Source organism: Pantherophis guttatus, chromosome 1, assembly GCF_059756535.1.
Source record: "Pantherophis guttatus breed Tessera chromosome 1, ASM5975653v1, whole genome shotgun sequence".
NCBI lineage: Eukaryota > Metazoa > Chordata > Lepidosauria > Squamata > Colubridae > Pantherophis > Pantherophis guttatus.
In genome coordinates this window covers 85,096,003-85,118,780 of record NC_142063.1, presented here as the reverse complement: position 1 = coordinate 85,118,780, position 22,778 = coordinate 85,096,003, and the positions used below count along the sequence as shown (strand labels likewise).

Here is a 22,778-nt window from a genome sequence, read left to right as displayed (position 1 = left end):
ACAGGAGGGGGGAGCGGACCTGGCGGGTATTACGGAGACCTGGTTGGGCCCGGAGGGAGGGGTCCCTCTGGTTGAGATGTGCCCACCAGGCTTCAGAGCATTCCCTCAACCAAGGGCCCAGGGTAGGGGCGGGGGGGGGGTGGCAGTTATTATTAAAGAAGGTCTTGGTCTGAGGGAGACCACTGTGCCACAGATTGCCGGATGTGAGTCCCTCTTTGTGAAGTGGGGTCAGGGGGCTCAGATGGGCTTGTTGCTAACGTACCTGGCTCCCTGCTGCGTGGCAATGGCCCTACCCGAGCTACTCGACGTGATAGCCACAGTGGCAGTTGATACACCCAGGCTTATGGTCATGGGTGATTTCAACTTGCCATCCGTTGGTGAAACCTCCGAGATGGCCCTGGAGTTCATGGCTTCCATGATGGCCATGGACCTGACCCAGTTAGTTCATGGCCCCACTCACAGGGGGACACACACTCTGGACTTGATTTTTGTCTCTGGCCAGTGGTTGGGTGGTCTTCTTATAGGGGATATAGAGATGGAACCCTTGTCATGGACAGATCACTTGCTCCTTTGCCTCGACCTTCGAACCGCTATACCCCGCCGCAGGAAGGCGGAACCAATAAGGTGGGTCTGCCCCAGGCGCCTGATGGATCCGGATAGGTTCCAGACGGAGCTGGGGCCATTTCCTGAGGACCTGGCACACGACTCGGTCGATGACCTGGTAGCTGCCTGGGACCGGGTGGCTGGGGGGGGGCTTAGATCGAGTTGTGCCTTTGCAGCCTCTGACCCAGTGCCGATCCCGTGGGGCTCCATGGTTTACCGAGGAGCTGAGGGAGATGAAGCGCCAGAAGATGCCTAGAGAGCGGTTGGAGGGTCAGTCTCGCTGAATCTGACCGAGCACTGGTAAGGTTGCATATTAAGACCTACCTAGGGGCGATAAAGGTGGCAAAGTTTAATTACTTTTCCGCCCTTATTGCATCATCAGATAATCGTCCAGCCATCTGGTTCGGGGTGACCTGCTCCCTGTTACATCCGAGAGTGCGGGAGGACCCCCTGGAAGGCAGGGCCGAGAAATTCAGACAATATCTGTATGACAAAATCGCACAGATTTGGGGCGATTCGGGCAGGGTGGCGAGGACTAGTCTTGAGAATGTTATCTGGGAAGAGTTTGACTCTATGACCCCTGATGACGTGGACAGGACTTTGGGGAGACTTAGTGCGGCCACATGTTTGCTGGACCCGTGTCCCTCCTGGTTAGTACTAGCTTCCCGGGAGGTTACACGAGGTTGGCTCCAGGGAATTATCAACGCTTCATTGAGTGAGGGTTACCTCCTCACGGCCTTGAAAGAGGCGGTTGTGAGGCCTCTCCTCAAGAAGCCTTCCCTGGACCTGGCAGTATTAGCCAACTACCGTCCAGTCTCCAACCTTCGCTTCGTGGCAAAGGTTGTTAAGAGTGTGGTCGCATGACAGTTTCCGCAATACCTGGAGGAAACGTCTTATCTAGATCCATTCCAGTCAGGCTTCAGGCCCAGGTACAGCACAGAAACGGCATTGGTCGCATTGGTAGATGATCTCTGGAGGGCTCGGGACAGGGGTTGCTCCTCTGTTCTAGTCCTGTTAGATCTCTCAGTGGCTTTTGATACCATCGACCATGATATCATGCTGCGCCAGTTGGAAGAGTTGGGGATGGGGGGCACCGTGTTACGGTGGTTCTCCTCCTTTCTCTCGGACTGGTCGCAGTTTGTGTTGGCAGGGGGGCAGAGGTTGACCTTGAGACGCCTCATATGTGGGGTGCCTCAGGGGTCGGTTCTCTCGCTCCTTTTGTTCAACATCTATGTGAAGCCGCTGGGTGAGATCATCCGTGGCTTCGGGGTGAAGTACCACCAGTACGCTGACGACACCCAGCTGTACATCTCCACCCCGAGCCACCCCAATGATGCCCTTGAAGTGATGTCCTGGTGCCTGGAGGCCGTGCGGATCTGGATGGGAAGGAACAGGCTCAGGCTCAACCCATCCAAGACTGAGTGGCTGTGGTTTCCAGCATCCCGATATAGTCAGTTGACTCCATCACTGACTATTGGGAGCGAGTCTTTGGCCCCCATGGAGAGGGCTCACAATTTGGGCGTCCTCCTGGATACACAGCTGTCCTTGGAGGAACATCTGACGGCTGTAGCCAGGGGGATGTTTTATCAGGTCCGCCTGATCTACCAGTTGCGGCCCTTCCTAGATCGGGATTCCTTGTGCACAGTCACTCATGCCCTCATCACTTCTTGCCTGGACTCCGGCAATGCTCGCTACATGGGGCTCCCCTTGAAGAGCACCTGGAGATGCCAGCTGGTCCAGAATGCGGTCGCGCGGGTAGTTACGGGAGCTGCATGGCGCTCCCACATAACACCTCTCCTGTGTGAGCTGCACTGGCTCCCAGTGGTTTTCCGGGTGTGCTTCAAGGTGTTGGTTATCACCTTTAAAGCGCTCCATGGCATAGGACCTGGATATCTTCGAGACCGCCTGCTGCCACCAATGGCCTCCCACCGACCTGTGTGCTCCCATAGAGAGGGTCTCCTCAGGGTGCCATCGGCCAAGCAATGTAGACTGGTGGCTCCCAGGGGGAGAGCCTTCTCTGTGGGGGCACCTGCCCTCTGGAATCAACTGCCCGCAGAGATACGAAGAATTCAAGACCTCGGTGCCTTCCGCCGTGCCCTGAAGACCTTTCTTTTTCAGCAAACCGGGCTGGCTTAACATTTTTTAAAATGTTTTTAATAGGTTTGTCATTGTTCTTTTAATTATGGGGCCAAACATATATATATCTTTTTAATTGTTTTTAACGTTCGTATCTATGTTTTTTACTTTGGCTGTACACCGCCCTGAGTCCTTCGGGAGAAGGGCGGTATATAAATTTGATAATAAATAAAAAAGTAAAAAAAAATAAGAGTGGTGAAACATTATTTTTCCACCCTTATTGCATCTATAGTGTGTGTAGCAACTAGGAGACTTTTTGCACAACGTCATGTTGTGCACTAGTTGCAGCTTTCCCTGGATCAGTATTCCCTGCGCTCAGTCACTCAAGCCCTAATCATCTTAGGTCTGAACTAATGCAATGTGGTCTATATGGTGCTATCCTTGAAGAGCATTTGGAAGCTACAACTGGTGCAGACTGCAGTGGCGCAGTCTGGGGTCCCTAGAATGGCCCCTATTACACCAACATATTATACCACTGTTCTACATTGACTGCTGGTTTGCTTCCGGTTGCAATTCAAGGTGTTAGTTATTATTTATTTATTTATTTATTTATTTATTTATTTATTTATTTTTCAGATTTCTATACCGTCCTTCTCCTTTCGGACTCAGGGCGGTGAACAGCCAAAATAAAACATTTGTACACAAAAGTTAAAATCAATTAAAAATAATTAAATAAAGTTTGGCCCATAATTTAGAACATTTCAATTAAAATCAATATCAAATTTTAAAAACCAACCATAAAATCAGGACAGCCCGGCTAACTGAAAAAAGTAGGTTTTAAGGGCCCGACGAAAAGAGGTCTGGGATCACTCATATCTCTGGGGGTAGATTGTTCCAGAGGGTAGGTGCCACCACAGAGAAGGCTTTCCCCCTGGGGGTCGCCAGCCGGCATTGTCTGGCTGACAGCACCCTGAGGAGGCCCTCTCTGTGGGAGCGAACTGGCCGGTGAGAGGTAATTGGTGGCAGAAGGTGGTCCCGTAAGTACTCCGGCCCTAAGCCATGGAGTTCTTTAAAGGTGATCACCAACACCTTGAAGCGCACCCGGAAGTCCACCGGAAGCCAATGTAGCTCGCACAGGAGAGGAGTCACATGGGAACGCCCCATTGCTCCCATAATCCCCGGTGCGGCCGCATTCTGCACCAGTTGGAGCCTCCGGGTGCACCCCAAGGGGAGCCCCATGTGGAGAGCGTTACAATAGTCCAGACGAGAAGTGACGAGTGCTTGAATGACAGTGCGTAGGGAGTCCTGATCCAGAAAGGGGCGCAACTGGCGTATCAGGCGGAACTGATAGAAAGCCCCCCTGGCCATGGCCGTCATATGCTCTTCTAAAGACAGCCGTGCGTCCAGGAGGACGCCCAAGTTACAGGCCCTTTCCTGTAAAGGCCATGCATGTAAAGCTATAAAGCCATGCATGGCATGGGTCCAGGCTACCTGAGAAACTGTGTCATCCCAAAGGGTTCTGCTCACCCACCCATGCCAGCAGAGGCGGCATCAGGAATTTCGGTTGGCAGGATGCAGGAGAAGAGCATTCTCTGCTGTGGTTCCTGCCCTTTGCAACATCTTGCCCCCTGAAGTGATATCTGCTCCCATCCTCCTGACCTTCTGTAAGGGCCTGAAAACCTGTCCCTGACAGTTGTCTTGGGCCCAATGGAGGAGTGCCTCTCTGGAGGTGGCTGATGGACTAAGAATAGATCCCATCTCACTTTCAGCATGCTTTGTTCCATTCCTCGTTTTACCATAATTTATAATTTTTTTACCACAACACACACACACACACACACACACACACACGTACTGTATAGTTTTATTTGCTTTTAACCTTGTAAACTACCTAGAGTCACCTTGTGGTGAGATGGGCAACAAATTAATGAATAATAATAACTAAATTATCATTTATATTTCCTGCATACTTACCAAAGGTAAAAAAAGAAGTAATCTCAGGTTTAAATAATATGCAAATGAAAAATATAATTACTTAGCAAATTAAGGTGAAAGTATAAAATACTTCCCATGGTAAAAAAACTGCCGTCTTGAAATGTAAAATGTCACACATTTAATCATTATTTTGTTAACAAGCACAGTAAAGGCTACATTAGGAATTTTTCTGGATAAATTTGGGATTCTATTACCACAATGGCCTACTATTGCCAGTGGAAAGTTCATTAGAAGACATGAATAAAGAGCATCTTTTCACTCAAAAAACTCATCAGTTGAAATTGGCAGATGTACTGGTAATAATCAACCATCATGTTTTATAGGCATTGATAGCATGATTTTTCATACACAGTATTTCAAGGAATCCAAGTTAGTAGCCTTCACAGGATCTTTTGGCAATGATCAAATGCCTGTTAAAATATTTAGTTTCATTGAAAATCTTAGATTTTGAAATTTTGAAAGAAAAAAATATTCCTTGTTATAAAGCTTCTTTACAATATATATCTTAGTGAATTTTATTTGCATATATTTTATTTCACATTTATTTACATTTATATTCAAAGTGACTAATGATGTTTAAAAATAAAAACAATATAAATTAATAGATTAAAAAGCACCATAAAAAGATATTAAATCATTTCTAAATTGTAGGTTTAATGAAACATTTGCTATTAGGTATTTTCTGAGAGAGCAAGAAAAAGGGAGGGAAGGGGAGGGGGGAGAGACAGAGAGAAAAGGCTGAAAGCCGCTCTTGAGGGTCTCTCTTCTACAACCTGGGAGCTAGAAGACTATTGCATTTCAGAGATATGGGTTTCTAATGGTGAGGGCATTGCTAAAAGGTCTCTCCTGTGGATATAGAATCAGCTGGGAAACAACTTACATTATGCTTGGTAACTGGTAATCACTGGTGATCTTTTAATACAAACTTTATATGATTCCTGTACAGTGGTGGGCTTCAAAAATTTTTACTACGGTTCGGTAGTGGTGTGGGTGTGGCTTGGTGGGCATGGCAGGGAAAGGATACTGTAAAATCTCCATTCCCTCCCCAATCAGGGGAAGGTTACTGCAAAATCCCCCATTTCCTCCCAATCAGCTGGGACTTGGGAGGTAGAGAATAGATGGGGGCGGGGCCAGTCAGAATTTTTACTACCGGTTCTCCGAACTACTCAAAATTTCTGCTACCGGTTCTCCAGAACTGGTCAGAACCTGCTGAAATCCACCTCTGTTCCTGTATCTTCTCCTGAGTAGGATCTTAGCTGTTACAACATGTACCAATTATAACTTGTACATATTTTTCAAAGTTAGCTCTACAATAAGCACACTGCAGTGTTCAATGAAATAGTGAGATACAGAAAGAGAAAAGGAAGAAATAAAAAGGAGAGAAAGAAAGCTAAATCTAGTTTCTACCTACACTATTCAGCATACCTCTCAATACCTCTCATTATCATTCTAGCCTCGTAAACTATTCCATTAGCTTCTTCAAGCTCTCACTCCTTTTGGGGGATTTCATGGTCTCTATCAAACCATGATTTCTAGAACTTCTTTCTTCCATCATATTTCCTTTATATGTTTGTTTTGCAATTTTATTTTCATTCATTCTCTCATTATGACCAAATGACCTCACTGAATTTCATTCACATTGGTCACCTTTGCATTCAGTTGACATTCATTCATCACACTCTCATTCCTGATCCCATCTCATCTTTTTTTCTCCACATATAGTTGAGTAATCAATTCCTACTGCACTGAATTTCTTTTTGTATTTTTCATGTGACATATTTATCTGTATTTTTTTAGAATAAAGAACAAAATATTACAAAAGAACAAATAAAAAGGAAAAAGGGGAAAGTAAACATGATTATAAAATACAGTATATGAGCTCAATTTTTAAATCCAACATTAAACTTTGACCATGGGATAATATCTTATCTTAGAATAGTTGAAAACATATTTTAATGCTAATATTCATTCAGAATGTTTACTATCAATATTGCACAGCTAAAAATGTCTTCACTGATTTACCATCTATAATAAATCTACCAATATGCATACCTTGTCATAAATGTTTTCTCCATCAAACATAGCTATCTGGGTCTCCCACATGTAAATTTTCAATTCCACTCTTTGTTGCATCATACAATAATTTTTTTTCATTCATGCATTCTTTAATAACCTGGACACAATGATTTAATGAATTCATGGGAATTGATCCAACAGCAAATACAGAATGCTTGGGAATCCTTGGTGCTCTCTCAGCTTCGCTAGCCTTTTTGTTCTCTCAGCAAACCCCACTCCCTTCTAGCACTGAAGATGTTACCTATGAGATAACAACTGAGCTCAGAGAGCACCGAGGGCCCCTTAGTTCAACCCTGAGCTATAAATATTCTCTTCTATTGATAACAAAGTACTTTCTTGTGAATTCCCCTTTTTTATGATCAAGTTGTTTCATTTTCAAGCATGTAAAGTAATTATGGTAGTATTTAATTATAGCAGCTAGAAGAGCTGAATTCTTTTTTCCGACCTCCCTTCTGCCCTTCTGATAAGCAGTAGTGACATGGCAATAAAACAATAAACTAATTTATTTATTTGCATCTGTCCAAACATTTTAAAGTTAACTCACTTTCTCTTCTGGAGGTATGTGGAGTTAATAGTCTCATGTGCACAGCTATATCTAGATTCTGACCCACTCTCACTCCCTTTGTAGTTAAGTAATTAGATGGCTGCTAGGCTTGACTCTTTCAGGCTGGCAGGACATGGTTTTTCTCTTTTTGGCCTCTCTCTGCAGTTTCCACAGAAGCTATCTGTTTCAGGATAAAATGTACTGTTTTATATCCAGTTGCATTTTCCTTTATGTGTATTATAGCAATAAAAACAAACAAACAAAACAAACAAGAAAAATCTATGCTCGGCAACTTGTAAGGTAATTATTTCATACTATTCCAAGTAGCTTCCGTACCACAGAACAAAAACTTATCAGAATTACTATAAAAATAGAATGTTGTAAGTCTGAATGTGCTTCCTTCTTCCCTCTTTTATCTTCATGGGAATTAGGGGGTGCCTGTCTTACACTACTTCATAAATATCTACCTTCATATGGGTTTAAACCATGCTTACTGTGAATTGCCTTTCTAGGGAATCTCCCCTCCCTGTCATGGCCATCCTCTAAATTCTTTACAGTACAGTACTCCAGGAGGATACCATGGCTGATTATATCAAAAGTGTATCAAAAGTGGGGTAGATGCCACCTATATTGCTGCAATATCTGATGCTGAAAAACATACATATAATAGGAAGATATAACATGCATTGAATTGCATCCTTTGACTATCTGTTCTCATGAAATAAGTTGCCTCACAAGAGTGCTTGGTTAAAGCCTAAGTCTGTGAGGGCAAACCTATGGCACGCGTGCCGGAACTGGCATGGAGAACCATCTCTCTGAGCACGCGGGGCCATCGCCTGTTGCTCTTCTGGGTTCTGGTGTGCCAGCCAGCTGGCATGCGTGCGGGAGCGCCAGAAATCAGAAGAGCAGCTGTGGAAAAGGATCTTCCAGTTTCTGGCATGCATGTGTGCACAAAGACCAGCTCACATGCCTAAAGAGGTGGAGAGGGGATCCTGGTGGTTGCTTCCTAAGGGAGCAGAGCTGTCAGCCAGGCCGGGGCTTCCCTCCCTCCCCGCCTGAGCCGGCTTCTTGCACGGCCCCACCCCTACAGCCTGTGGCACCGATGTGCATCTGCGGTCCAGAGCGCCTGGCTGGTTCAGAAGAGCAGTAGGGTGAGGGGCAGGAGCGAACCTTGGAGTTGTCCCAAAAGGGCCCTCGGTGGCATCTCCATGCATGAAGAACTGCACTCTCCTCTGGCCCTCCTGAGGCAGCTCGCCTCCCCAACAGAGGCTTTTCCTTCTCCTCCTCTAGCATCCCGGCCAGACACAGCAACACGAGGACCGCCATCACCAACGCCCTCCACTGAGAACAAGCCAGCACAGCCCCGCCTCCCGCCACTTCTGCAAAGGGAGTGCAACCGCTTCTGGGCCGGCATGTCTCTTACCCTCCCGCTGGACAGATGTTCCTCCCATGTGGACTCAGCTCCTGCAGAGCCCCACCACCCCAGAACAGCATCAGTGGCAGCCTCAGGGTGAGGGGCAGGAGCGACCAGCCGGTGTGTGGAGAGGGGGGGGGGGCGGCAGAGATTCTCCTCCAGCATCCCGGCTGGAAACAGCAGCATGAGAACCGCCCGAGGCCCCAGCTAGCCAGTTGCTCTTGCCCCTCGTTCTGCCACTGCCGCTCTTCTGGGGCGGCGGGGCTGTACAGGAGCGGAGTCTGCGCCGGAAGAACGTCTGTCTGGTGCCATGGTAAGAGACGTGCTGGCTGGTTGCACTCCCTTGGCAGAAGTGGCGGGAGGAGGGAGGGCTGCACTGGCTCATTCTCAGTGGCGGGCTACGGGGGCACTTCATTGACACTCTTCCGGTTTCCGGCATGCACATGCACACCGGCCAGCTGGCCTTCACATGCACATACGTACTAGAAACTGGAAGACCAGGTGGCCAGCGCACATGCCACACGTGTGTTTCCATTTTGGCACTTGGTGCCGAAAAGGTTTGCCAATACTGGCCTAAGTCATTTTATGTTGCAATGCTTTTTTATTCTGAGTGACATTTTTAAAAAGGTACTGAAATTAAAAGACCTTCCCCATCCCCATTAATTAAAAGTAATATAAAAAGAATCTAATGTGGTGAAGCTTCTGGTTTGGAGAATGCCTTGAATCTTGGAAATTAAGTCTCACAGAAGTTTATTTAGGGAGCAATTGTAAGCAATTATGTTGCTTATGAGTGAGGTCTCTATTTGATACTATCTATAATTTTATTCCCACCATCTACACATTCCTCCTTGCTTTATTTTTAGTCAGCACAGCTCTTTCAACTTCAGTAAAAACCATTGGAAACATGCAGGCCATATAACTGTTAAAAGTTATTACACATAATATCCTTTTATCCTTGCAACAACCTTAGTTTTAAAGTAATCAGTTCTTGAAGACACTTGCTATCATGGTTTCAACACTGAAGAAATTTTAAAACTGATGCAGGCCTGAAAAATATAGCACTTTATTCAGAGTTTTTCCACTAATGTAACAAAATTGTTTATTGTTTCCCAAACCTATCATTTTATGGGGTGGATGGATTCGGTTACCATGGTGATGAGCGCACCATTGAGAGACCTGAAAGAACAGGTTAAGGATAAATTGTGATACAGAAAATGTATATATGTGGTTGCTAGGACTTCAAAATGATTATACCGGCACATAATCATCTTCACTGACATAGGAATAAATAAAAATAAAACGATTACCCCAAGCTCATCATTTCAAACCATACTTTCTTATAAAAATTTAAATTTTAGATTTCACCATTCTTTTCTGAAATAAGCATAGGTAAAGGTAAAGGTTGCCCTCGCAAATATGTGCTAGTTGTTCCCGACTCTAGGGGGTGGTGCTCATCTCCATTTCAGAGCCGAAGAGCCAGCGCTGTCCAAAGACGTCTCCGTGGTCATGTGGCCGGCTTGACTAAATGCCAAAGGCGCATGGAACGCCTTTGGTGTTACCTTCCCACCAAAGGTGGTCCCTATTTTTCTACTTGCATTTTTTTTACGTGCTTTCGAACTGCTAGGTTGGCAGAAGCTGGGAGGTCACCCCGTTACGCGGCACTAGGGATTCGAACCGCTGAACTGGTGACCTTTCGATCGACAAGCTCAGCGTCTTAGCCATTGAGCCACCGCGTCCCTGAAAAAAGCATACCTTTGCCCAAATTATCTGTTACTCTGAATGGTGTTTGTGACTTTATTATAAAGTGCTCAGAATGTTCAAACAGCCATAGCACTTCTTAAGACTTATATACCGCTTCACAGTGTTTAGGCGTGTTTAAATCTTTATGCTGAGGGTGCTAAAGCAATATGGAAGTTAGTATTTGCATTTCATTGCTACCAACACCAACGCGACAGCAATAGCCTTGGCGGACTAAATCTTTTTTTTTTTTTTTTTTTGCCTCACGCCCTTCTACAAGAACCACATAAAGTTTTGTAGGTTTTCAAAACCCCGGAATTACTGCCAAGAAAAAAAAAAACTTGCCCTGACCTCGAACTTTCCTGCTCCTCCACAGTCAAGAGTTAACAAATAACTTATCGGGGAAAGCAGTTCTGCTCTACGAACCTTAGAAATTTCCCAAATCCAGGAAAATGAGCTCCCCTAGACAGCCAACCAACCGCCCTTCCCACCACAACCGGGTCGCGGGCTCCCCCGCCAAAATAGCACTTTTCGACTTGGCCCACCACAGTCCCGCCTCCCGGAATCTTGGACGCCGCCTAAGTCGCTCCTCTTAACCACGGCGCCGAAGGTCTAGGTGGCCTCGGCGCGCCTGAAAAAAAACAAACAAACTCGTGCCCTAAGACTGAGGCTTTTACGAAGGCAGGCTATGAAGCTAGCACGAGGTTAGTTTGATGAAGCAATTCCGGCATTCGCTACCGCCACCTCTATGAAATGAGGACCCCCTCCACCGCTCGCCCCCTGCCGGTCCCGCGCGCGCGCGCTCTCGCGGCCTTCCTTTGGTCTTTTCCTTTCCCCCCCATAACTCGGTGCAGAGGTAGCGGTGTAAGTGGCCGGGCTCGCGCGGAAAGAGGCCGCCGTTTCCCCCTGCGTAGAGTCCACCGAGTCTTTTTCCTGGTGCCTTCCCATCTTCCATTTCTTCACACACACGCACGCGGGCGCGCGCATCTCTCACGGTGAGGGGGAGGAAGAAGAAGTAAAGAAGAGCGGTTCTGGGAAGACCGTTGATCGCCGCGGCGGCGGCGGCTGTGGGTGAGGGAGGGGTGGGGGTGGGGGTTAGGAATGTGAAAGCGAGGGATGTCCGCGCGTTGCCAATCACGTGGGTGCCGAGCACGCGCCCGCGGTGTTGCGGTCGGACCTTTAAGGATCAATCAGGTTGGTTAGGATCGTTGGGCGCGCGCTGACAGGTGCGGTCCGGGTCAGAACTGGCCGCGCGCGCGCGCGGGGAGAGAGGGTGGGGGGGGGACGGGACGTGAGATAAAAGAGGCATTGGAAGACTGAAAGGCGTTCCGGTGGGACGCGTTTTCCGTCTCCCCGCCGTCTGTCCCTTCTGCCGTCCCGTCGGCTGGGCTTCCTTTTTCTCGCTTCCTCCCTCCCTCCGAATCCCGTAACGCGTTGTTCTTCTCTCCCTCAGTAAGCGATGCCCTCGGCCACCAGCAGCGCGATGGCGAGTAGCGGCAGTAAAGCGGGCAACGAGGCAACGGTAGCGGCGGCGGCGGCGGCGGCTTCTCAGGCAGCGGTTTCGGGTGGCAGTACGAGTTCGGTGCAGACGGAGGCCATGAAGCAGATTTTGGGTGTCATCGATAAGAAGCTGCGCAATTTGGAGAAGAAAAAGGTACGGATGCTGGGTCTCTCTTTCTCTCTCTCCCCTTCCCCCCCCCATCCTCCTTCCCTCCCCCTTCCCCTTTCCCGGGAGTTGTGAGGGTGGGAATTAACGTTGATTGGAGCGAGTGGCGGTAACTGAGGTGATTCTGAAAAGACTTTCCCTTTCCTTGCGCTTCCCCGCCTGCTCTTTTGTTTCTAGTCGGAGGGGCGGAGAGGAGGCTTTTCCTTCAGGACTGAACGCGCTTTCCGCGTCCTCTTGGCCCGCCTTTCTTCCCGTCACCCTCCCTCGCCGATTCCAAACCGGCTAACCGGAGACTTGAGCTCTCGCCCCCCCCCTTTTATTTCTTTTCTCTTCGTACTCTCTTTCCCTCTCCCCCCCTCCCCCCCTCTGCACATGGAGCCGGCCCGGACCCAACATGGCGGCGGCGAGAGGCAGCCAGGCTTCCCGGGGAGGGAGTCTCATTGTGTGAAAGGCTGCTGCACAAAGGCCCGGCTGTTTGTTTGCCCGCCCGAGTCGCTTAGCCCTCGCTGTCCGTGTGGGTGCACGCGCGCGCCTCTTCCTTTCTCCCCCATTTTAGCTGGTCCTTCCTCCTCTCCGTGTGGAGAAGCGGACGCAGGATGAAAATGCGATCTCTCTCTCTCGGGCCCCGGGAAGCTGGGGGGACGCCTCTGTGGACGGAAGTGTTGAAACTTTCGGCACGTTTTATTAAAAGCTTTTTTTTTTTTTTTGGTTTAGTTTAGTTTAGTTATCGACGAACGGCGGTGGGCCGCCTCTAGACTTAGTGAAAAGAAAAGAACCGAGTTGATAACTTAAAAGAACAGCGTTATTTTATGTGTTAACTTCGAAACCTTTAGATTTAACGGTACGATGTGCCCTGAGTCCTTTTGGCAACATCCAAGGCCCTACCTTTTTAAGGACGAACAGCTAGGCTAGACCATGAGACTTGCTCCCAAGTTAGTATTTATCGGAGCAAACTTTATAATAACTCATGCTGGCTTTATGAATCTTTGGTTAAAATTTGACACTGACTGCTCTTACAGGAGCTGGTAATAGTGAAAAGGGGTTCTGCTCTCATTGAATATCCCAACCTGCTGAAGTCCTGATGTGATGTACTAACACTGATCATCCCCCCGAATTGCTATGGACATTACTCCGAAGGCGATGGGAGCAAGGTCAATATACCTAAAGGAAAGGAAATCCTCTCTTGAGTCTCTTTTTGTCTTTATTCCAAAGAATAGCGATCCTACAGAGTAGTGAATGAAGTGGTATTGACAATTGTGAAAGGAGGGGAAGGAACAAAATTCATCCTCCATCAGTTTCTGCTGGTTGAAATACTCCGAATGGAACTTTGTTCGCTACATGCTCCTACCACTAGATAGAAAAACTACAGTCTGTGCAAATGTGCATTAAACTGTTAGTAATCGATCACAATCAAAAGAACTGTACAACTAGTTTAAATATCTTGCCAGGTGTTTCTAAAATGATAGGAAATGTGAAAAGATAGCTGTGATGGAAGAGAAGCAGCAGAACACTTCTTAGTAGATTGCTGTATTATGGGGAGTGTAATGAATAACTTTAAACATTCAACTCATTGAAAGAACAGCTTTTATGTTTATGTATTAAATACTTGTTTGAGCAAGGCTTGCTTTCATCTAAATGTGCGTGGGAACACATTATTAAATACCCAGTAGATTTTTATATTAAATTTTGCCTGTAAATCCAGTAAATAAGGGAAAATGTTTAATTCACTGATGTAATATCCTTTTTGGAATTAATGAATAAGATATCCATATGTTAGGAAGTTATTTAGGCTCACTTTATGCAAGTCCTCTATTTTCTAAAAGTCACTTTTCTAATCTTTGCACCAATTCTGCCTTTTTCAAAAGATCATCATAGCTTTGGAGCTGTTTTATCCTGCCTTTGCAATAAGATTAGAGTTTAGTACACTATGGAGGCTGCTGTATTTTAATCTTAATAAATTTATCAGGGCTGCACTGCACATGGCTTTGAATTCATTTCAATAAAATTGCTTTGTAGTGCAAATGTGGCCCATGTTAGTGATTCATTGAAGCAGGTGGGATTTCTGTGGATCATACAGCTACTTTAGTTAATTGCACTTAATGTTGCTTTTATGTTGAGGTGTCCTTTTCAGAATGAAGCCCAAAGCATTATAAAATCCTAATCGTTCTCTACTTAATTTAAGAAATTTAGTTTGTGATTTAGCATTTGTAAAGGAAATTTTGTTGCATATACATTATATATTTGTTGCAATATATAAAATTATATAATGATAACTGCTAGGGTATTAAAATTTTAGATTGCAACATTCTGGTTGATATATTTACTTAAGTAATTTCTAAAAATACTGCTGATTTTGAAATTAAGGTATCTATGCTCTTTTTATGTCTAATTCGGAATGCATTCCAACAAAGATCCCAACTACAAAAGTACAGGTTTGAATGTAATGTTAAATCATACTAAGACAAGCATGGCATCTAATCTGTGCGGTGATCCAGATTTTGCTTCTATTTTTGATTAATCACAATTTACTGGGTCATTTGAACCAAAGCAGATTTCAAAATCACAATTGTAATAAAAATAAGCCAAGTTCAAACTATATTTTTATAATTCATGTAGGTTCTCATAACAATAGTAGCAAAGTAGGAATTTGCAGTCTGCAGATGATTTTGTTTGTGGAAGGGAATCTACCAAGAGCATGGCAACCTAGTTATTCAAAGTTTGTTTTTACAATGCTAAGGTAAAATTGTGTAGACTATCTGATAATCTGTCCTTCAGATTATATCTTTGAACATAATAGTGGCTCTAATGTTAGTAATCCAAAATATTGTGAATAGCCTTCGCTAGTACTTCAAAAATGCTGGAATGTCATCCAGATGAGGGATTTTGTGAATTATATTACCATTTTAAGGTGTCAGATTGCTTCTATTCAGCTTAAACTGTGGCTCACTTATGTTTGGGCAGAACCAAAGGGATCTGACATTGCTATATGTAGTCATAATATTGGAATTTTTAATCTCCACAAGAATCAAGAATTCAAGAATATCCTGTCACAGCATACAGTATGATGTAGTGATAAAATCTTGTGAGTGCTGAAATGGTAGCTAAAATGATTTTTACAAATTTTAAATGGTAAGACCATCTGACTGCACTCATACTGTCGTTAAATAGATTGCATTAGCTTTGATCTGGAAATGCCAATGATGAAACAGAACAAAAGATAGATTTGTTCTATCACTTTCTGCTCAATAACTTCCTCAAATTAAACTTATCAGTAATGCAGCAGAATTTACTTCTGAGCTTCTGGTTTTTAAAAAGCAAAATAGTAGGTCTCGCCCAGTGGAAGGAAGGCTTACATATATCAAATCAATGGTCCACGGAGTTCTTATATCTGGGTTGCATTATGCTTATGAAACATTATTAACATGCAGTAATGAACTCCTATCCCTGGTTGAGATTTGATATATGTAAGCCTTCCTTCCATTGGGTGAGAAGTACTTCAAAGAAACAGAAAATAATAAAATTATAATCTTCATTATTTTCTTGAAAATGAGAAGATAAATGCAAATCCTGGATAAAATAATTTTGCGCATAATTTTCTTGTGTAATCAAATTAATATGTGTAAAATTAATATTGCATCATATACTTGTCTTAAAGCTAAAGTTAATTTTTTATTGGATATCGTTATGCGAGTATATGCATTGTAGCTGGGTTTACTCTGATAACTTCAGTATTCCTAAGGTTTTGCAACTTGCAAAATCCTAGAAAACTTGCCTAGATGCAAGTTGTCATGCAGAAATTAGTTAAAATTTTTTATAAGTGATTTGTATCTTTAAAAGGTCATTTCTGCACATTAGTCTATTTGAGAGTTGATGTCTGATTGATTTGGGACTGAGTTGCCATGAAACAAAATATATTAGTGATAATACTGCAGATAGCTGTTGTTTGTCATTCCTATTTTGTGAACATAAGATGACGTGAACTAAATAGATATTATAAAGTAATATAATTTTAACATTTCCATGGAGTTATATCTTTATTTCTAAATTTCTGGAAAAATATGGCATTCATTCCAATTTAAAACAATATAGGGAAATAATGTAATTTATTTGCAAGGGGCTTTTTGGGCAGATGGAAATTGACAATTTTGTAGGCATGCCTGAATTACACTGTGCCTAATAGTTTCCTAGAACTATGAAAACATTGTACTGTGGTATAAAATTTACAGTAGAAATATTACAGGAAGCAAATGATGCATACTGACAGAGACTAAAGGCTTTTCTAAATACTTTGAATGTAGCAAAGTGTTGAACTTCTTAAGCAAATTTTTGTGATCTAGGAATAGCAACACCCCCCCCTTCTTCTTGCAACTCAACAATTGGCAAGACATACAAGAAAACTCTTTACAATCAGACATACTCACTGGAAACAACTAGTCGTTGCACTTCCTGATATTTAGCAATTTAGAGTTTTAAAGGTCATAATATAAACTTTGAATTATGCCCCAAAACTAGCCAAGAAATATAGCTTTTTTCTGAACGAGTAATTTTAAACTTTGTAATACTGCAATTCTCTAAAATAATAAATATATGTACCCAATGCCCTAATAAAATGAAATATATTTGGATTAATGTTTTGTGATTGTTGGGTGATTTTGACAGATAACTCAATCCATAGGTTTAGCCCTTGTGACTAAATTTCTCACCATCCACTGGGGTATTATGGCCCACACTTTAAGAATCCTTGTTCTAAAGAGTTATAACATTTGAAACACCTACAGTGATGAAAGTATGTGAATCTTATGTAACTATTTGTAACCCTGCAGTGTTGTGATTTGTAGTGTAAGGTCACAGCTTCATTTAAGTCCTATTAAAGAGAAATTCTGATTAAACAAACAGTATAATCTGCCATGTCCTTTTTGAACATGCTAAGCCAATGTTCAGTGTCTGTGGTGTGGTGTAATGTAGTGTAGTATAGTATGATACGGTATGGTATGATATAATATGGAAAGCCCTGGGATATTATCTCTCTGGCATGTATTTGTGGGTCTTTCCCTACTAAAAATACTGTGCTCCATACCATAATTTTGTAGAAGTACACCATTTCTCAATCAAAAGACATTTCTGCAGACCTTATAAAGAATTGTTGATGCATGTGAGATTAGGCAGGATTGTCTGATAATGTACAAACTTCTTCCCAGGAATGTCCACATTTTCCAAATAATAAGGCATATGTTTCTCCAGTAGAGAATACAAGGAGATCATGAACAATCTGCGCTCTCATGTCAGCATAAATAAGGAAAATTTTGAACAAGAATAGCATGCGTGGAAAGATATGAAAAATAAAATCTTTGTGATCAGGAAAGTTCTTTGCTGCCCATCTCAGATTCACCAAGGACTGCCTTGATGGTGACTTCTGGACAAAAGTTGATCTTTCTAGAGTTAAAAGGAAACAATTTATACCATTGAAAGAAAGAAACTAGTTCCATTATGAAACATGGCAACATGGAATATCATGACTGGACAGCTTGCAGTCATTAAAACAATAATGGATTCTGGATTATACAAAATTCTATAGAAAAAAGTCTTAGTCTCTGTCTATGAGCTAAAGCTTAAACAACATGCATAATGCAACGTGAAAACAGCCCTAAGCACCCAGGTAAATCTACAACATAATTGCTGGAGTAAAACAAGTATTTTGGAATGCTTAAACCAGATGAAATATGCCATGATCTAAAGTGAGCAGTTTATATGAAAAACAGTCCTAACATAGCAAGAGATTGAAGCAATTTTGTAAAGGGGACATGGGCCAAAATACCGACAGGAAACATGTGAAGTGATTACTGCTAAAGGAGGGTCCTGGGTTATTGTATCTAAAGTTTCATATACTGTACTTCACAGCCAGTTAATATTTGCTAAGTAGGTTTAGTGAAGACAGGTCACAGTACATTGCTTGGGTGGTGTTTCTTCAACCCTAATCTGTTTTTTTGAACTTGGATGAAGTTCAGTTCATACTGTAGGCTACAGTTCTGCAGTATTATAGAGTAAGGAGAAGACTAACAAAGGCTTGTTTCTCAGTAGCAGTGCTAAGTAAAGATCTAGATGTCATTCTCACTCGTAAACTTCAGAAAAGCTATCAAAATCGAGTTCAGAAGGATATTTGGAGATTGAGACCCAGTTTTGGGTTCTTAAAACTATTAGTTTTAATAACAATGTTAGCTTTGTAGTTAAAAATTTTCTGTCTTTTTTATATTGCGTTTTATGGATTTGTATTTTGTTTTCTGATTTTAATTATATACTATCATGGGTTCTTGTGTCGTGAAAGTATAAAGTAGAATGAATTAATAAAACACCTGTTTTCAGTTGCAGTCATCCATTGCAATCTATTAAACAAGGGTTGGGAAATATATTTATTCTAATAAGTCTTAAGGAACAATTATTTCAAGACGTATACAAAATTTTCAAAATTTGAAATGTTTGAGTACTCAAAATACTCTCTTATGGGCCCGTAATAACTGTTTTCAATTTAAAACAACCTGTTCTTAATAGCATTCCAACTTTACTAGTGCGCTGATTTTTAATGCTACAAAACAACATGGGAATATTGTCAGTTTAGATTGTTTCTCACACTTCTAGTAATAGTCTTAATATATATGAATACAAAATTCCAGGCCACTTAGAATTTTTCATCTAGATCCGTGATGGTGAACCTATGGCACGTGTGCCAGAAGTGGCATGCAGCGCCCTCTCTGTGGGCACACAAGCCATCACCCCAGTTTAGTTCTGCCACGCATGTGCATGCGCGCTTTGGGCACTTGATCCGGAAAAGATTAGCCATCACTGATCTAGATGCTAGTATTTGATATTTTTTTATTGGGGAATACCTACATTTTGGAGGTGCATGGGATGGTACATATTTTGAGGGCTTTTAACTTTCTGAAATCATGTTTTATGAAAAATTGTTATGTTTATCTAAATCCATACAATTATAGAAACAAAAAAGCATAGAAATGATGGAAAATAATTTTTGAAATAATTACTGATGACAAAATATTCATATATTTTATCCAGTAACTGATCTTGGGCCAGTCAGTCTTTCTTAATCCAATTCACTTTACAGGGTTCTTGTGGGGAAAATAGGAGGAGAAAGGTGTGTTGGATATGTTTTGCTGATATGTTTCAGTTATTTGTATAAATAATAAAGGCATGAAAAAAAATAAAAGGTTTGTTGTAGCTTTAAAATATTCTATGATTATAGAATTATTTAAGTAGTAATTAACAATAAAATACAGACTAATATTCAGGTAGTCCTTGATTTATAACTCTAATGGAGCCTGCCCATTAGGCAGGCTCCATTGAGCCTGCTTAATGATTGGCATAATTCTTGATGGTCATAAAACAGGCTGGTTGTGTGACTGACACAATTATATGATGTTCTTTGCAATAGTTAAGCGAATACCTGCTCATCAGTGATGGTTAATCTTTTTGGCACTGAGTGACGAAACTGGAGTGCACATGCATGCCAGAGCACCGGAACCTGGAAGAGAGCAGCTGGCCGGTGCGTATATGAATGGCGGCCAGCTGCTCTTCCAGGTTCCGTCGCACACATGCTCTCTTCTGAGTTCTGGCGTGCATGGTCGGTGCGCATGCGCCCTGGACCATCTGTCTGGCGCACATGTGCGCGCTGGAACCCAGAAGAGCATCTGGCGGCAGCGCATGTGCTCACAGGGCTCTGCATGCTACCTCAGTGCCATAGGTTCGCCATCACAGGCATGGGTCAACTTGTGCAGAAAGAATGAAATTCCTCTAAGGTTGAAATTTTGCAAAAAATTTTTTTCCTTTTTAATTTTTTTATTAAGTTTATCAAAGGATATAATAAAAAAAGGGTTAGGGAAAAAAAGGTTAAAGAAAAAAAATTGGGACTCAAAAAGGAAGAAAAAGTGAAAAAGTAACTTTCAACTTTCTTCTGTACAGATATAAAATAGATTAACCTGTTACTCTAAAATCAACAATAATGCACAGTAAATAGTTCTAATTATCAAGTCCCAAAATTAAAAATTAATTTCTTTCAGGTTCTACAAGAAGTCCAACAGTATTTTCAAAGTTGGACAAGGCCTATTAATTAATCACAGTATAGGTCTGTGGTGGCGAACCTATGGCACGCGGAGCCATATCTGTGGGCATGCGAACATTGCTTTAGCTCAGCTCCAGTACGCATGCGAGCACTGGCCAGCTGATTTTTGGGCCTTCCGGTCCCATCGGAAGTTGGGAAACGGGCCGTTTCCAGCCTCCGGGGCTGGTGGTAGGGAAGGCCATTTTCACCCTCCCCAGGCTCCAAGAAAGCCTCTGGAGCCTGGGGAGGGTGAAAACGGGCCCACCATGCCATCATGTGCCAAAAGTGGGGGGAGTGGGGGTGTCATGCGTGCATGCGCGTGGGGGCGGGGCACATTGAATTATGGGTGTGGGCACGTGCATGCATGACACCCTGCTCTCCCCCCACTTTTGGCACGCGATAGCAAAATGATTAGCCATCACTGGTATAGGTAGTCCTCAAGTACACAACCATTCGTTTAGTGACTGTTCGAAGTTACAGTAGTACTAAAAATAGTGGCTTATGACTTTTTCACACTTACAACCATTGCAGCATCCCAGTGTTTATGTGATCAAAATTTGGATCATGCTTCACAACTGGCATGTATTTATGATGATTGCGGTGTTCCAGGGTCATGTGATCAACTTTTGTGATCCTCTGACAAACAAAGTCAGTGGGGAAGCCAGATTCATTTAGCAATAAATCAGCATAGGTCAATCAAGATTGTGTAAAATTCCTATGACATGTGCAGTATTTGAAACCTCTTACAAAAACCAGTTAAACTTATATAGCATCTTCATCTAGGATTATATTTTACATGCAGGTCAAAAACATGTTAATATTGTAATGTACCTGAAGAAGCATTCTGTAAGATGCCAGTATATCTGAAATCTAGCTAATGTCCATATAATAAGGATCCGATAGAATCAGATTAGCTGTTACCTCTGTAACACGGAAAATTCTATTACAATACTTATTTTTTGGAGTTTGGCTTTAGTTGAAAAAATTGAGAAAGATGAATCTGAAAATTGGGCAGAAAAACCTTTCAGCAAATATGAATGAGACAGCAGCCCACATTGTATTCATTCATTTAGTCATCTTATATCTCACTGGCTCATATTAACCCCTCCTCCCGCCAAATCATAATAAAAGCAGAACAGTTACAATATGCCAGACCAGCCTGCTGTCAACCTCCTGGCTCATCCCCCATCGTTAGCCCTCCATGATAGACCAAACTTGGAAACAGATATGTAAATTAATACTACTTTTATTACAAAATTATGGTGACAGAACGCTGCAAGTCTAAATGCACTTCTTCCCTTCCCTTATTTTCTTTATTTTCATAGAACAGCAGAAGGTCATGTCTGATACACATTTGCAAATTACTGCTCTGACTATTATCTTAATTTATTTTGCTTCTCTTGCTTATGTTCTTCAAGGTTATTCCTTCTTCCCTTTACTCCCATCTTAGTCCAGTGTTTGGCTGTCTTCGCAACTTTCCAGACCTACTAACCTTTTATTTATCACATTTAGGAACCGCCCATCTCCCTCCCAGAGGGACTTTGAGCATTGTAAAGTAAAGTGAAAACTAAATATACAATTTAAAATACAGTCGAGGCAAGGATAGTTAAAAGTGACACTAAAAATTAATTAAAAGGCAGGAGAAGGACTATTGGGCTCATTTGTGAGTCCCAAGTGAGGTGGCAGAGTCAAGTATTTAGATACTTTCAAAAGGAAAAGAGAGTGAGGGCCTGCCTCATCTCTGGCAGGGGGGGGGGAATGTTCCAAAGGGTGGGGCAACAGCAGAGAAGGCTCTCTTCCTGGACACTGCCAATCGGAATTCTTTAACTGATAGGGTTGCTACCGGTTCAGTCCAGATCTTGAGAACTGGTAGTAATGGCGGGAGGCTCCGCCCACCCGCCCAGATGTCATCATGGACGCTCTGCGCATGCGCAGAAGCTTCTGCACACACGCGCGCACACCCCAGTTGCAAACCGATAGCGAAGGTAAGTGGAACCCACCCGTGGTCCACAACATACCTACCCTACCTGACTGGGTGAGAAGAGCTAATGTGAAGGGTTAAAGGGTAGGGGATCCTTCGAATTTCAATTGGGGCTCTATTTCACAGGGTTGAGGTGGCCACAGAAGGTATACCTCTGAAGTCCATTGCAAATGCCAATCTAAGTAAATTCGCATGATTCATTTTTACTATTTTTCTTTTTTTTTTCATTTTTAGAGATTAAACAGTCCATATATAATGGAAATAATGTAAATGCGTAGCAATATTCAGTTAAGAAAGGGTAATACTTAACTAATTTTGCCTTTCTCTTATGTTTTTATATAATTTCTTGTTCTTTCTCCTTTTAAATAGAAAATTAGAGAAAATGACTCTTATTTTCTGATGGAAGACATTTTCATCTAATTCTGTTAAACTTGCTTACAATTTTTAATTGTAAATTTTTATCTTGTTTACAGAGCAAACTTGATGATTATCAAGATCGAATGAACAGAGGAGAACGCCTTAACCAAGATCAGCTGGTAAATATTTTGATTGATAATTTCTTGTAATTTTGTAAAT

General features: G+C 42.8%; 1 protein-coding gene across 11 annotated transcripts in view; it reads left to right on the top strand.

Moving 5' to 3' along the window:
• The first annotated feature begins 10,991 nt into the window (after window positions 1-10,991).
• The window catches only part of CAPRIN1 (cell cycle associated protein 1), a 40,229-nt gene continuing 28,442 nt past the window's right edge, over window positions 10,992-22,778 (top strand). For 3 of the 11 annotated variants that reach the window (XM_087877408.1, XM_060687612.2, XM_034417343.3), the window contains exons 1-3: window positions 11,196-11,440; window positions 11,899-12,099; window positions 22,676-22,738. In XM_087877408.1, the coding sequence (XP_087733534.1) occupies window positions 11,905-12,099; window positions 22,676-22,738 (258 nt within the window). In that variant the 5' untranslated portion in view covers window positions 11,196-11,440; window positions 11,899-11,904. Of the gene's footprint in view, window positions 11,150-11,174; window positions 11,640-11,685; window positions 12,100-22,675; window positions 22,739-22,778 lie in introns of those variants that run through there. The other 8 variants (XM_087877406.1, XM_087877394.1, XM_087877413.1 and 5 more) reach the window with 6 other exon arrangements.